This window comes from Galleria mellonella, unplaced genomic scaffold (assembly GCF_026898425.1).
Source record: "Galleria mellonella isolate WM207_F2 unplaced genomic scaffold, CSIRO_AGI_GalMel_v1 utg714, whole genome shotgun sequence".
NCBI lineage: Eukaryota > Metazoa > Arthropoda > Insecta > Lepidoptera > Pyralidae > Galleria > Galleria mellonella.
In genome coordinates, this window is record NW_026442142.1 from 146,356 (window position 1) to 162,826 (window position 16,471).

General features: G+C 43.4%; 2 protein-coding genes across 6 annotated transcripts; one reads left to right on the forward strand and one right to left on the reverse strand.

Moving 5' to 3' along the window:
* Positions 1-6,705: 6,705 nt before the first annotated feature.
* LOC113523430 (double-stranded RNA-binding protein Staufen homolog 1-like) lies at positions 6,706-12,068 on the forward strand. 5 transcript variants are annotated; one of them, XM_026909406.3, is made up of 6 exons: positions 6,706-6,866; positions 7,545-7,623; positions 8,546-8,731; positions 9,288-9,599; positions 10,453-10,579; positions 11,771-12,068. In XM_026909406.3, the coding sequence occupies exons 2-6, from the start codon at positions 7,546-7,548 to the stop codon at positions 12,016-12,018; spliced, it is 951 nt and encodes a 316-aa protein (XP_026765207.2). In that variant the 5' UTR covers positions 6,706-6,866; position 7,545; the 3' UTR covers positions 12,019-12,068. The 5 variants fall into 5 exon arrangements, with proteins under 5 accessions (XP_026765207.2, XP_031763501.2, XP_026765210.3 ...); XM_031907641.2 differs by having other exon boundaries at positions 6,723-6,792; XM_026909409.3 differs by having other exon boundaries at positions 6,723-6,792; positions 9,291-9,599.
* A 1,059-nt stretch (positions 12,069-13,127) lies between these two features.
* Positions 13,128-15,622, reverse strand: LOC113523331 (double-strand break repair protein MRE11). The gene has a single exon (XM_026909253.3). It carries the CDS (start codon positions 15,500-15,502, stop codon positions 13,634-13,636), a length of 1,869 nt encoding a protein of 622 aa, XP_026765054.1. The 5' UTR covers positions 15,503-15,622; the 3' UTR covers positions 13,128-13,633.
* Between the last annotated feature and the right edge of the window lie 849 nt (positions 15,623-16,471).

The window sequence follows — 16,471 nt, forward strand, 5'->3', positions numbered from 1 at the left end:
GTTATATAAGAAAAGGCGTTTACCCCAATTATAATTCAATAATAGTTCGCACAGGTAAAAATGTATTAAAAGAACATAATGAATATTATTAATTTTAGAAAATAGGCAGAGTACAATATATAATGGAACATAATATTAAGACATCTGTAAACGGTTAAAAATGAAAACTTAATAGAGTTACTTATAAACTTATAACGTTACTTATAAACCCATACTTATAAATATCTGCTAATTTTCAGAAATATAATTATATGAATGATATTCTAGGTGTATTCATCACGATGAGCTAACTGACCTGCTTTTTCAGAAGAGAAAAGAATTGTTAGAAATGGAGTTTGACAGCCCCATTACTAATATGCCCTATCAGGTCGACCTCCGCGTGGTTACCCTAGGAAACCATCGTAAACCATTCTTATAGAATTCGTCACGATAGCTAACTGACCTGCTTCATCCTCACCTATCATTTTTCACTGTGTGCCCCGCCGGTGTATACCGATAGCACGGGTGGGGTTACCGTTCCATTATCACCCATTAAAAAAAATACGCAAGAATTCATTTTGTTTAATAAATAATTAAATTATATACGTCAAGATACATAATGTACATAAGTATATAGAAAACTGATAAAAAAAAAAAACAAGTCAGCTAATTTGATTATTAGCTGACAAAAAGTTGACCTGTTTTTAAGGCTCGATGCTCTATGTAATCAAAGTTTTTTCTATACAAAATACAATGAAATTATAAGACTTTTTTTTTACTTTTACTATTATAAGCTGCGGTTAACTAACAAATAAGTGATATTTCTTGACCTGGATAACATCAACCTAGATAAATAAATAATATTTATATTATTATATGTATTACATCTCCCATATTTAGAACTAACAAATTTTTCATCGTGCCTCCCACCAAATTGTTTATAATTACTCCTCTCCATCCAAAGGTTGCTTGGAAGAGATCGCTCTTAGCGATAAGGTCGCCCATTGTTTTCTGATTGTGATTATTTTTATTGAACGGTGCAGCTTGACCGTACGGTAAGCGTGGACTGTAGGGGCGCTGGTTCAGGCTGGAGAGAAACACACTGATTCCTTTTCTGAAGTCCCCGGTACCGTCTGAAGAGTTTTCTTTTGTCCTATTTCTTCTCGGTTGGGAGTGCAGTGCGTCAATGCTATGGCAGAGCATGCCGCTCGTTCGCGATGTCGCGCATCCCCTTGCGGGAGGATGGGAAAACCAGTCCGGAGCCCTAACTCCCCTCTGGTGGTAGCACACGCCGGGCATAAAGATGTCCGGGTCTTCAGGTTGCTGCTGCTGCAGATCGAAGGCTTCTTTATATGTTAATGAGTGTGAGTATGACTAGCGGCTTGGTGGCGCTTAGCATGCCGATGCGGGCTCGCTCTGCGCGGTCTTCGCCTGCCGAGTGAGACCCCGTAGGGGGAGGCCCAGCAAGCTGCCAGCGTGCGAGTGAGCCCAACGGCTCTGTGTGCTAAGCGTCAGCTTCATTATTTGGTGCGTGCGTGCTGGCTATGAGTTCACGCGCGTAGGGTCTTGAGTCCGGCGGCCGCGCATGTAGCGGGGCCAGACCTTTGAGGTGGTCCCATGATGAAGCGTCTACGCGCGCGAACATCCTGGTGGCCAGGTTCTCTATAACCGCGTCCAAGGTGGGCATCTTGAGGTCCCTCTCGAGTGTGGTGTTCCTCACGTACCTATGTGCGCCGGTGATGGTACGAAGTGAGAGGTTTTGTTGTGCTTGAAGTTTTCTCTTGTTGGAACGACTCAGATTGGGGTACCACGCCGGCGCAGCATAGGTCAGCCGTGGTCTGATGTAGGTTTTGTAGATTGTTGTCTTCACCCCGAGAGGGAGGTTTCCTTGGAGCGCTGGACGCAGGAGGTGCCTGGCAACTCTCGCCTTATTGCACACCGCGTTTGTGTGAGCGCCGAAAGTGAGCCTTCGATCTATGACCACTCCGAGGTAGGTGACGGTGGCGGACCACTCGATCGGGGAGTCGCACAGGTGTAATTTTTCAGCGTGTTGCTTCCGGCCGAAGAGGATCGCCTGCGTTTTACGCACGTTCACCGATAAGCGCCATTTTTCCAGCCATTGGGGTAGTGTGTCCAGGAGTCTTTGAATCTTTGTTGCTGCATGCGATGCGGTGATGGACGACGCGATATAAGCTGCATCGTCTGCATACAGCGCCAAGGTAGTCTGGTGGGTGGTAGGTATGTCGTCGGTGAACTGTGCGTATAGTGCCGGCGATAGGCAGCTTCCTTGTGGAACACCTGCGCGGATCGGACGCTCTCCCGAACAGGTTTGCTCGACCGTCACCATGAATCTCCTGTTCTTCAGGAAGGAGGCCACCACTTGGATTAACCTTCTTGGCATGTCCGTCTGGATGGCCAACTTGTACAGCAGACCGTTGTGCCATACCCTGTCGAACGCCTTTTCTATGTCCAGGAATACCGCTGCCGCTGTCTCCTTCTTGTTGAGAGCGACTGTTACGGCGTGCAACGTCCTGGACAGCTGCAGTGTTGTCGAGTGTTCAGCCCTAAACCCGAATTGCTCCGGTCTCGGCGTGATGTGTAGCATCATGTGCCTGAGGATGAGCCTTTCGAATATTTTCGAAACATGCTGCAGTAACGTGATTGGCCGGTAGGACTCTGGCTTCAATACGTTCTTATCGGGCTTAGGCAGCGTGATGACTTTGCCTATCTTCCATTGGTCTGGGAAATGCCCTGTGCGAACAATACCGTTGAAGAGGTGCGTCAGTGTCGCTATGGTGCGTCGCGGCAGGTGGTGAAGTGCCATATTCGTGATATTGTCGCTGCCTGGGGCTTTCCGAGGCTTCGTCTTTCTGATTTCACGCTGCACTTGTCCCGGCGTGAAAACTATGGGGTCCTCGTGGGGTGGTAACGAGGATGATAGGTAGTTCGCTACGTAGTTGTCTACCATAGCAGCATGTTCGTGGTCCTCTGCGGGGTTGGGCTGAAACTGGCGTTCGAGGTGGTCGGCAAGAATCTCTGCGCGGTCTGCTGCGCTGTACCTCGGAGTCCCGTCGCTCGCCAGTAGTGGACGGACTGGGGGTTGGGCTTTGGTCAGCCGGCGACACAGGCGATGGATGTTGTTCCAGTCGTCGCCGGCGTCTTCCATCATACGCTCCCAACTTTCTTTCCTGTAGGACTCGATGTCTTTTTTAATTTCGGCCGTCAGTTTGTTTACTCTCGCCTTGAGTAATGGGCATCTTGACGACTGCCAGTCCCTACGCAGTCGGCGTTTCTGCGCCAGTTTTCTGCGTGTCGCGGCCGGGATCCCGTCGAAGTTCTTGCGGACCGGGCCGGGTTGAGCCGCGTCTTCCAGGGCGTTCTGAATAGAGACTGTCAGACGCTTGGCGAGTTCTTCCACATCGGTAGGAGTTGTAATGGTGGCGGTGGGTGTGTTGCTTTGCATCGAGTCCTCGAATTGCTCCCAGTCGGTCCGGCGGCGAGGGGCCAACGGCGTTCGGATCGTTGGGGTTTCCGGGATATCCATGCATACTGGTAAGTGGTCGGACCGGATGTCCTCTAGGAGGACTTCCTGCGTCGGCTGGCTATTTAGGCCCCTGAAGAGTACGATGTCTAAGACGTCAGGGGTCCTTGTGGGGTCGTGAGGATAGTGAGTTGGAACCTCAGGTCCTTGGACGGTGATATCCATTCTCTCCACTATCCTCAGAAGTCTTTTACCTTCAGCGGTGTCATGGTTTGAATTCCACGCCGTGTGTTTGCAGTTAAGGTCTCCTGCCATGATAGTGGGTATCGGCGAGTCGAATATGGCCTCGACATCAGCCGATACGATCCTGCTTCCAGGTGGTTTATACGTTGCAAACACACGGGTGGGACTTCCTGCGATGTTTAGCTCGACCCCGAGTGTGTACAGCGTGTTGAGTTGCACTTGGGGGAGTGGCTCGTGGGCAATGTTCCTCCGGATTATTACAGCCAACCCGCGATATGCCTTTTGGCTGTCCGTGACCTCGTCTTTACGATATACATAGTATCCCGGGATGTGGAGTTTGTCGACGGCCCCAAGTTGCGTCTCAGATATGAGACAAACGTCGACGTTATACTCCACTAGCAGCAGTCTTAGAAGTGCCTTTTTGTGGCGGACGCCATCCGCGTTCCAGTGGACTATTCTTGTACACATTTTGTTTGTGTCAGTCTCACTAGACCCGCGGTGATGGCCGGCAGAGGGTCTGCGCCGGACTGTACCGCAAGGAGTACCTCCATCAGGATACCTATCATGGTTTTTAGGAGGTTTCCTGTACTGATGGGGGTATTATCCTGGGCGGGTTGCTTCGCCTTCTTCCCCTTGTTTATCGACGGTTTGTGCACCGCAGAGGTGGTGGTGGGTGCTTCTAGTGGTTGAGGGGCGGCGACTGCAGGCGGATGCGTCGTGCGTTTGGCCACTATTTTGTTGCCGGTGCCAGTGTCTGGGGTTTTCTTCGTCTTCTTCCCCTTACCCCTCTTGCGGTTTTTACTTGGGGGCTGTTGGTTCTGTTGTTCTCCGCTCAGTGGCTGGGTTTGCCGGGGCCATTAGACTGCCCTGGCTGGCGGCTGCAGGGACCGAGCGGCTGTTGTCTCTTGGAGCGCTTCTGTTTCTCGTGAGCACCGCCGTGCCGGCCTTCTTGGCACGGGATTCTCTTTTGTACACCGGGCAGGCGGTGCTGTTGGCTGTGTGCTGGTCCCCGCAGTTCGCACACGTGGGTGGTTCTTCCCTGGGCCTCGGGCATTCCCTGGCCGTGTGCTCCTCTCCGCAGCGGACACACGCGAGTTTTCTATGGCATCCGTACGATGAATGGCGGAAGCTTTGGCATCGGTGGCATTGAGCCGGGCCTTTCTTCCCCCGCCATGCTTCAATTTTGATTCCCGGCATACACAGCAACTCGCTGACTTCGTATATGCCGGGAATGATGCCTGGAGTGCGCTTTAACTGGGCGTAGAATATGCAGCCTGGACGGCCCTGACGGGCTTTGATTTGCCTGATGTATTCGCTCTCGTATCCAAGCTCCGTCAGGGCTTCTGCGATTTCGTCGATCGGTGTGTCCGCTGGAATGCCGCGGATAGCCACCTTAAGGCTTTTCTCGGCTGGTAGCTGGTAGGAGAACCAGCTGATTTTCTCCTTCTTTTCTAAGTCGGAGAGGTATCTCTGGATGGTGCGATATTCCTCCTCCGACTTCGGTGAGAATCTCACCCCCTTCCCATACGGGCGAGCGTTCGGGGCGAAATTGAGCGTTGCCTTAAGGTGCTTGAAGTGGTGGACCCAGTTTGGCAAGTGTTCCACTATGAGCGGAGGGATTCTATTCTTTTTGGCCGCAAGAGGGGTTTGTGCGGCGCCTGATGTCAATGTTCTCGTTGATTGAGGTGCCATCGTTCCAGGAGGTGGAGCTGGCGCCTTGGCTACGTTGGCATATGTTGCTGGAAGCGGGTCTATGTTTGTGGCTTCGGCTGTCCTATGCCGTAGCCGAGGGTCTCGTTGTGGCATGGGAGTCTGTTGTAATGGCGGCGACGATTCCTGACAGGGACGCTTGTGTCCCTCCTCTGTTTCATCAGGACTTCTAGGTCGTCGCGCCGGTCTTGTTACAACGAACTGCTCGCTAATGCTTCTGGCCAGCTCCATTTCCTCTATGGGGGGCGTTGGCTGGTCCTCGAGGCGGGCAGCTTCATCCCCGACCAGAGCGGCGATCCTCTCCTTCATGCCTTGCGAGAGAAGGTCCGTGGCCAGCACTTGCCCCAAGATCAAGGAATCACATTCCAAAGTTGAGCATGCCGCTCGACGGTAGGCGGCCTATCTTTATACCCGCCCGGTCGCACGATAACATGTACTATCTCGCGTTAGCGAGTCTGTGCGAGCGGGACGAGGCGAGTGTGAAAGAGACGCGTATCTCTTCAGAGCGGCACCATATGGCATCTATTTATTTGTTACAATTGTCTTATTTCTATTTACTTTTACAATTTCCTTTTCTTATTCTATTTACGGGTAATAATAACAAGACACAAAAAATGTTTTATTCGACTTACGAGCTATAGATACATCTAAAAATCTATGTAAAATAAACAATTTAAAAACGATTAAAACTAATGACAAAAACAACTATAAAATATCGCTATAACTATATAAAGTGATTATAATGTCGCGAACATTTATAATTATTTATATTTATAATAAGTTTACTATTGTAAATAAGTTTACTATTGTAATCTTTTGGAGGAAACAATAAAGAGTATCTATCTATCTATCTATCTTAATAGAATTTATAAATAAGGCCTAAAAAAAGGCCGGATATTGATTGCTCTGGTCAATATATCCACTTTTGTTTATTCATGTTATCACTGGCTATTATACAAAATGTTTTTCAATCATAGATATCAATATCGAGTTATAGGGGGAAAAGGGATTATTAGTAATGAGGTCTAACCCATCTTTGCATAATAGTGAAAATTTCCATCATAACATTGAATGTACAACAATTATATATAAGAACAATTTCACTTTAATTTGATCGCGTCTGGATACTTTTTTAATTTCCATTGCAAAAAATAAACATAGCTGTCAAATTTATTTTTTTAACATTTTTTTTATTATGAACATGAATTATATCACATTGATTTATTTCACGAATAAAAAAAAATTATGCAAAGAAGGGCTAATAGCCCCATTGCTAGCATGTAATCCCCATATTGAAGGTGGTGTCGAGTTGACATCTGTCATATGACAGATGCGACAGTCGGTCCCCCTACCGAAAAGTTTTATTTCCATTTATATAGGTTTCTAACTTATCCTATATATATTTTGTAGTTAATTTTAATTTGCATTCTTTGATATGTCATCTTTTTTTCAGGTATGTTCCTCTGTTTTTATTTACGTCGTTACGACATTTTACAATTGTTTGTAAAAAAATATAAACCTCAGCTATATTAACTGGACTATCTTTTATATATAGTTTGTGCTAAATATTAGAGAAAAAATAAATAATGAGAATCTAGTTATGCTTTTAGTAGCGAGACAATTGTATTAAAGTGTCAATTCATTAACAGACAGGTACAATAAAAAAAAAAAAAAAACTAGCTACCAAGAAGTATTTACACACTATCTATTCCATTTGTACTTCAAGTAATATAAGTAAGTTATCTTCTTATTAACAAATTATAATCCAAATTCACCATCTTCCAATTATTTGAAGTCAGTGTAATATGTTTTCTTTTTTCATTCATAGCTATTTGTAGTCATTTCCAATGTTTTAATATTCATTCTCATTTTGGCCATATCGTCTCTCACACACTTCTTTTATTTTTTTTTATATAATCTAAGTTACTAGCAAATATTCCTTTATCATCTCAGCCATTATCCATCCACTATTGAACATAGGCCTTCTGATCTAGATGTTGAAGACTGGAACCTTAATTCACGTCATTTCCTTATAAGAAGCAAGTATTCAAGTATCATTGAGATATTTATATGAAATGTACTTCAATTCAGAAATTATAAGTTACGCTATGTAAAATAAATTTAATTACAGAATGAAGACTGCTGCGTCTGTTCTTCAAGAAATGATGGTGAAGATGGGGGAGATACCAGATTATGAGTGTATATCAAAGGTAATGGTTTGGTACAGCTATAGCATTGCCAGCCTTTGAGTGAAGCTTTGTATGCAGTTCCATTTTCATAATTTCCTGTGCTGTCTGCACAGTGGTGCCTTGCTTTATATTATATCATAAAAATGTCATAAATTAGATAATTGGAAAGTACTGGAACATAACTTACCAATAGTGAGTTTTAAAAAGGTACTGGAATTTGCTGTTTAAATAATTAGGAGTCTGGGGGTTTTAATAAAGGGAAAAGAGGGTGCAAAGAGTCCTAAGGTTTCTGTATTGACGAATTGGAAGCCATTTGAGCTCGGATTTTGAGCCATTTGAAAGAAATGTGATCAAACTTTGGAAGGTTGATGACAAAGCATATAGCTTGGTTGAGGAGATAGATTATTTTATGTATTTACCTTTGTTTTTGTTATTTGCTCAAATTTTAAAATTTTTGTCTTCAAATTCATACAGAGCATTTAATAGTAATATTTATAAAAATTATTAAAAAATTGTTGTTGAAATTATATTTTTATGAAGTGTGTAGATTTTTTATTTAAAAAAATAAAGAAGAGGAGCTATAAATAACGGTGGAATAAACAATCCTCTAACTCTCAGCCGTTGTTCTTTGTACGCACCCCAACACTGCATGTGATTGCATGCGTGTCAATTACTATTAGCACCACCGGTTTGCACCTGTACCGCTCAGTTTGCTCCTACTTATTGCTATTTCTCTGCTCAATTTTCTGATTACTCAGCAGCCAGATATTGATATATTTAATGACAAAATAGATATATTTTTAAAATGTTCAGAATTTTTAAGTTTGTAAAATAAACCTATGGCTCACTACACGTTTTGGGGTACTGTAAGTGCGATGACTAATTTATAAATAAATAAATAAAAGAGATCGGATTACATTTAATGTTAATTTGTCGTCACTAGTCCGGCCCGCAGCACCAAATGACGTTCGAGTACCGGTGTAAAGCACTGGGCTTCGTGGTGACGGCGGCGGCGCGCTCCAAGAAGGAGGCCAAGCAGGAAGTGGCCAAGCTTATGCTGGCCCGTCTCGCCGCCGCCGGTCACCCGGTGCCTCCACCGTACGGTCTCTTCAGCACTAATAAACCGCAGGTGAGCCATTATTCCTTTCTTTTATATAGTAGATAATTTAGTTAATTTTTAACTTTCGCGTTTTTGCGTTGTTTCAAATACACTATTTGGATTTAACGCGATGAAAAATTTTTGCAGGTAAATCTACCTACCTAATCTACCTACATAAACGCTTTTTTATTGCCGACGCTTTGATGTGCAATCCAATGTTTAAGTCCCGATAGTGTTTTTAAAGTAGATAAGTTATCTTCTGTTATAATTAAAAAAATATTTTTTTATCTCTTTTTAGGGGGATTTCTGATGGATACAACTAATCCTACTTGGGAACTATCGTAGTTAATTCCTAGTGAATTGGTGCCGTCACATCCGTGTCATCGTCGCCGTGTAGATTCTAACATAGAATGGGCCACCCCTTCCTTTTAAGTGAGTGTCGTAAGAGGCAACTAAGGTCACTTAATAGCAGGGGGATTGGCAGCATCGTCTCTCTTTAAACATCACTAGAAACTTAGCTTTGGTTGTCAACCCGTGTGGCAAGCGTGGCAACTACTTCCTACCTGCTGTCTGCTGCTTGTCGTAGCAGGGCCCCGCGGCGGCAGCGGCGGCGGCGGAGGGCGGCGGCGTGAGCGCGATGCGGCCGCTGGAGGCCCGCAGCCACGTGGCGCTGCTGAGCGAGCTGTGCGCCGAGTACCGGCTGGCGGCGCCGCAGTACGCGCTGCTGGGCGACGAGGGCCCGCCGCACCTGCGCCACTTCACCGTGGGCGCCCGCGTCGGCGACCACGAGCGCCGCGCCACCTCCACCACCAAGAAGGCCGCGCGCCAGCTCGCCGCCGCCCAGCTCTACTCCTACCTGCGCGAGAACCTCGCGCGCGTCACCAGGGACTTCGACGAGGTTCGTCCCGCTACCGCCGTAGCTCTCTCCCACCTCCCCTCACCCTCACCCCGGCGGCCTAGGGTGGTGGTGACAGTCCACTTGCGAGAAAGTGCCAAGCGTTGCCTTGCGGAACTCGCTGCGACACCCGTGATTTACGTAGCGCGTTGCCAACCCCGTGGACTACTTTACATTTCATTACTATATCACCTTTTATTACTATATAGTAAGAAAGCAGAAGTATCCATGCAAACAACTCGTAGATGTAAATCACTCTCTAGTGAAAGCGCTATCCAGTTACAAACCGAGTAAAGTTTGTGCTCTTGCTACTATAGAACACTGCTTGACGAATCTTTTTATTATTTTTTAAATAAATATCATACATTACTATATTATTTTTTAAATATTATCATACATACATACAAATACAAACGACCATTGATATTGTACGAGCTCATCTTGCGACCATTGGATGGTGAGGCGGTGTGCATCACCGGACATTTCGCCAAATGTGGAAACCCCGTTCGAAGGTGACTCTCATTTTATTATCACACAAGATCTATTAATGTATTATTATATTACTTTGACATTTATAAACTATTTTATTTATTTATACTGTATCGTACACAAAAACTTACATACATATAATTTTTATTAAATAAACATGTACAACAGGCGAGCTTAACTCTGTAAGAGTTCTCTTCCAGCAAACCCTCAGTGGAAATGAGCATAAATTACCTATGTTAGTAATAAACAATAACACAATTCGGTTAACTTTGTCCACCCTCTTTTACAGTGAATATTTTATAGCTTTTTAAATCCTTTGTGTTATTTAACGTTTAAAGTTAATATATCTTCGTGTTAATGATTTCAGGAGGACGCTCTGGTCAGAGCAGTGGGGAAAGCGATGGACAAGTATAGCGAAACTAGGGACATAATGAACAGACCCAATTTGGGCCAGAAGATATCTGAATATCATCTAGCATTTCCAGCTAGTAAAGGTAAGCGCTAAACGTATCTTGATTTTTCTATGTATCGAACGATCTTGATGCGGGGAGAAAGGTATTGTTGGTAATAGGAATCTACAGCTCCATTGCTGGCAATATACTCTATCCGGTCGACCACCACACGGTTATCCTTGGAAACCCTCTTAATTTATGAATTATGATGGGGCCAATCGAACTGTTTTATCCTCACTGGAGCCCCACCAGCGTACCTATACTGAAAGCGCGGGCGATTCCATTAAAAAAAATATCTAGTCGGTTGTTACTTTTCTACAATGATGTATTTAAAAACCGTCAATTTATTGAAAAAATATTACTACTAGCTTTATATTTATCACGATGGGCTAACTGACTTGCTTTCATCCTCACCTATCATCCCTCATTGGTGTCCTGTCGGTGTATACTTTTAGTGCTGGCGGGGTTACCATTCCATTGTAACGTGTTTACGATTTATGGTGCTTTTTAGGAAGCAATTGATAATTTAGACTGCCTTTTTTATAATCTAACTAGTCTGGCCTTAAATACTGTTACATAAAAATTATTCTTTTTTTTAACTTTTTAATTATTTTGAATTTGGAACACGTTTATTATTTTAAAAACTTCTTTCCATTTCACGTCGCTTCACATATTTTTTCGTGTTCATTATGAAATTATAATATGGAATGGGGCGTTAAATAAAATAGGATTGCAGCAGATCGCCTTGCACAAAGTGGATATGGAGCCATCGGTCAAATTCTAGAAACTTCAAAAAGCTTTCAAAAACAACACTTCCTCTGTCGAAGACTAGAAAAAATGCTGTTAAAGCCAGAATTCGTCGAAATTCCATTAGGAAGCAAAAAATCTTATCGCAAGGAATGAAGATTCCCGCTAGAACTCTGTCGCGTTTTATAAAATAAGACCTGAAGCTCTTTGCTTATCGTCGATATACAGGACATGCCCTAAATCAATCTTTACAATTTAATAGGGTGGATAGATCAGAACTTATGGCTAGACTAGGTATATGTATCTTTACTTATGAATAAAGTTGTTTACGTAAATAAACGAACCAAAATAAGAAATGGATCTATATTTTCTTATTTTTTTTTTCGTAAACATCACGAATATAATGCTCGATTAAGAAAGACATTGTTGACCTCGGTCGTGCGTAATAGTAGAAACATGAGCAAACACTGGATATTGGATCGACAGATGAGAGCACGCTGGCGCTGGGCCGCGAGGCGCTGTGGAGCGGCACGCAGCTGCCGGCGGAGGTGCGGCTGGCGGCGGCGGCGAGCGCGCTGGGCCTGCAGCCCGAGTGGGCGGCGCTGGACGCGGAGGGCGGCGCGCTGGCCGTGCTGCGGCTGCTGCCCGCCGAGCCGGCGCTGGTCTTCGCGGGCCGCGACCGCGCCGCCGCCGCCGCCGCCGCGCTGCGCTACCTGCACACCGTGCTCACCTGACTCGCGCCGCCACGCTACCACCCTCTTGTTAATAAATTCATTTTATAATGCTCGTTTTTTTTATTTTTAACGCCCAGCTTTGTCCGCAGTAAAAGTTAACGAGTGATATTACTCCTCTATCACGATACGTCTACTGCTAAACATAGGTCTCTCCCTATTAGGGGGTTTTGCTAATAATTGCCACGATTGGCAAGCAGGTTGGCAATTACAGTTAAGATTTAGTGAGTTTTAAGAGAGACGTCACTACCTATCAATCGACGAATAAGTAAATAATACATAATATGCGTGAATTCAAGTAAGTGGAGTCAGTAGCAGTAGCAGTGACGACGCGCGCGCAGCCGGTCGGTTCCGTTTCTCGTCGAGAACTAAATTGGGACTCGCAAGCATCAGACGGCGCATCTCACACATTCTGGTGTTCCGTACCATGTTATAAAATTATTTGTTAAATGCAAGTGAATTGGTGACTACTCTCCCGGCCGGTGTGGAACTTTGGAGGCATTGCTCAATCATATATGTAGGAAATTATCACTTTGTTCTATCGGATTTATTTATTCCTATAAAGTCGACGTAGTACTGTAAAATGCACTTAATTCTCTTGGAAATTATATCAAGCATTATGCACTCGGTGGACTGTACTTGTTATCCCTACTTATCCAACCCATTCCGATTATAGTGGGAAGACTGTAGATGGCTATAGGTTTTTTTTTTAAAAAGCAGCTGTCTGGTGCATGTTTATACACATGCACACCGTTCCGATGTGCTTTGTTTTGCGACCGTGAGAGTACGGAATGTGATTGCAGAAGTTTTCACATTTTACAACAGCCAGTACAGAAATTAGGCAACAAACTTATGGGACAACGTACAATCAGGAATATCTAGACTCCAGTTACAAAAAATCATTTACCATTTTTTGTGCATTTGAAAAAAAATCAAACCGTATGAGCTTCGATTACCATCCGCTTTGGGTTTCGCCCGCACAATGGACGTAGAATAAACTTAGATATTTTTAAATAGGTATATATTACGTTTTGTACGTTATTAGATGTTATGGCTGTCGGATATCATAAAATATGGTCGAACGTAATCCAAAAGAAAATAAAAAAAATATATTATATTATATATTTAATAATATTCCTATTGATATAAAGAAACTTTCATTAAACAAATTTAAAAATAGATTATTTAAATGGTTACTTAACAAAATCTTTTAGTCGGTAGACGAATTTTAAAAAAAAATATAGATATATATCTAGTACAGTTGTTGTCGACGCATAAATAAATGTAATGGCTAAATAGGTTCGACACTTTATGTAATATAACACCACCGATACCTACCCTATTTAATGCAAATATAATTACGACTAGCTCTTTTGTCATACTTATTTATAACGGGTGTTCACAGGAATGGATTGCAATGCCTAAGCGTATCGCCGGGTGCACACTACTATTTTCTGTGGACCGTATCCTGTGAATAGATTTTGAGTTAGGGAATATCGAAATCATGGTAGGTACGGGAAGAAATCTACAATAGGTAGCTACTATTACTGATCGCAACGACAACACGTTTCAAGTGATAAAGAGATTTATTAGAAAGGAATGCTCAACGGTCTAGCGTTCAGTCGGAATCTTCGATATCCGACGACTCGCGACGTCGCCGTGTCGTGGCCAAGCTCTGCAACCACGTGGCAGACTTCTGTGCGGCAGAGCGGCGCGGCGTGGTGCGGCGCTCGGGCGCCGGCTCGGGCGGCGGCGGGTCGGGGTCGGCGCGCGCGCGGCTGCGGCCGCGGCCCCGGCCCCGGCCGCGAGCGCCCCGCGCCCCGCGCCCTCGCCCGCGAGCCATGGCTTCCTCCACCTTGGCCTCGTCGTCGCTCGACAGCACCACCACAGCCCGCTTCATAGTCGGGGTGTTGTTGACCTTGAGTGCGGCCGTCGTATCGATGAGTGTTCTCAGTTGATCGTCATCGGCCGCGTCCAATTCCTGTTTGCAGATGCGGAGTCGTTCCTCGACCTCGTCGACCTTCTCCGCCGTGGACTCGAGCAGGGCTGCGACGCATCGCCGTTTGTGAGCTTCGAAGACGCGCCGGAACACGTCGTCGTCGTGCTTCAGAGTAAACTCCCTGACAGCGTCCGTGACGGCGCGCACCGATAACACTTGGAGGTTTCGCTCGGGGGGTAGAGACTCGAAGTACGTACGCAGCAGAGATTCTACGTCTACGGCCTCGGCGGCCACGCCCGAAATGTGATTGTCCTCATTGTTGATTTGCTCCTTTCGCTCTCTAATTTTCTTTTCTTTTTTCATAATCAGTATATCATTCGGATTTGCAACTAGACCATTAAAATTTTGTCCAAATCTCACTCTATTGAAGTCTTGTTCCTCTCGCTCATAAAATACACTGAGTCTTACTAATGGCAGGGTTGGTTGTTTGGGATCTCCACTACGGAGCTTCTCAGCTTCAGAGATAGCTTCATTTATTTTAGATTTTAAGAACTCCTGTACTTTTTCATTTTCATTTACTTGCTTGGAGCCCAAATCTTCTTCGGATAAAACAATGGTCTTGAAGATGAAGGGACGAACTGTCTTCAATGGAATGGGTGTCAATATATAATCACTATTGTGTATTTGTAATAGTGCACAGTGCTTTGGCAACGCCTCTCCAGAGGCTAACGATGTCGCGACTGTACTGCCAGGCTGTACAACAAAAAATCTTTCATTCTCAGTTTTATTTTCTTTCATTTCATAGAGCTGACAATCATGTTCATGGCCCCATACTACTAAGTCTAAAAAACTTGGCAATACATCTTCCCGTATGTAATTACTAGGGCCCCTGTCAGCCCTGTTCTGGTGCAGAGTTAACAAGTTGAACCAGTCATTCCCATCATCGGGACGCTCTATTTCTACTTTTTTTTCTGCAAAAAGTCGAGAAAGTCGTTGATCCTTTAGGTGGCTGAGGCCATAAAGTGCTAGCTTAGTGGATCCCTTTTGCATAAGAACAGGTGTAATGCGAACGTGAGTGTAGTCACTCCATTTGCCAAAATAGTTCACCAGACCTGTGATAGACAAAATGTCGAGAGAGCTGATACTGCTTTGCCCCACGGGGTCATCATGATTACCATGTATAGATAAAATGGGGTATGACACATTTAAATTTGGATCTTCGTAGTTGACGACACGAGAAAAATTCACAAATTGATCTGACAATAGCTCGACGCTGATGGGCTTATCGCCTAAACAATATTTTCTGATAAGTTGTGTACATTTGAACATACATGCAGGGGAAGGTTTCGCATGATCGAATAGATCTCCTCCAAGCAAGATCAAATCTGCGTCGTACTGTACAGCTAATGATAAAACTTCTTCGAATGCAATGAAACTATCTTCCCCGCGAACGGCGTCGTTTTCGAGGTAACCTAAATGTATGTCTGATGCTATTAAAATTCTCATGGTGTCATCAGCGGACCATGATCCGGGATCTATTCCAACCATTTTTTTTATTTTCTAAAAATTCAACAAAATAATTATAAAATTATAAAATATACCGGTAAATATCATGACAAAACACAGTGTACTTTTTAAACTTTCGTTTATCTAGAATGCAACGGCACTAGATACTTAATGTTGCCAACTCTGTTTTTTATTTTAAGGCTAATTAGAATTGAAAAAATTCCAAAAATTAAAATATTTCTAGCTATCTCTTTTTGAGATATATAGTAAATAGACACATAAATAAATATATTTGATGCTTTAATTTGTAAATCAAAACATTTTTTATGTTAAAAATTATGCAACAGAATGAAGGAAAAAGACGATCTAGTCGATAAAATAGTTACGCGAATTATATAAGCTAAATTAATACAAATGCTATATTTGCCGAAGCTCGTACAGATGGTTTTGATGCAGTCTGGCGTAAAAAGATAGCTTCGTTCTTATATACAAATATACAATATGCGAGAATGGCAATAGTATCCTGAACATGTTTGTAAATAAATTAGATAGTCTTTTCGTGAAAATGCTTGCTGAGAGTATTATCATTATTAGTAATTAAGTATGAACACGGTTTTTAAGTACATTTAGTAACAAAAATGGACTTTAGGTGTCTAAAATAAATAAATAAATTTGTAGTTTTACATTGTTCCAGTGTCGTCTATGTTTCTTTGATAATATTGGCTATCTATTTAAATTGAAAGTGATTATAAAATGTTACTTAAGTTAGCGCCTGCTTTTTCTATTGATAGAAGTTATCATAATATTTGTAATACATATATATATTTTATACATAGTTACGCTTTAAAACTTTAGTTCTTTAAATACTATGTTATCAAACTACTTGCCGTGGCCACCTTTACCGTTTCTAGTATCCCTAACAGATGAAAAAAAAAAAATTAAATAACGCCTCTTAAATCTCGATGCCTCTTTTGGAGGTAATTTTTTTTTATCATTTTTTTTTTTATGTAA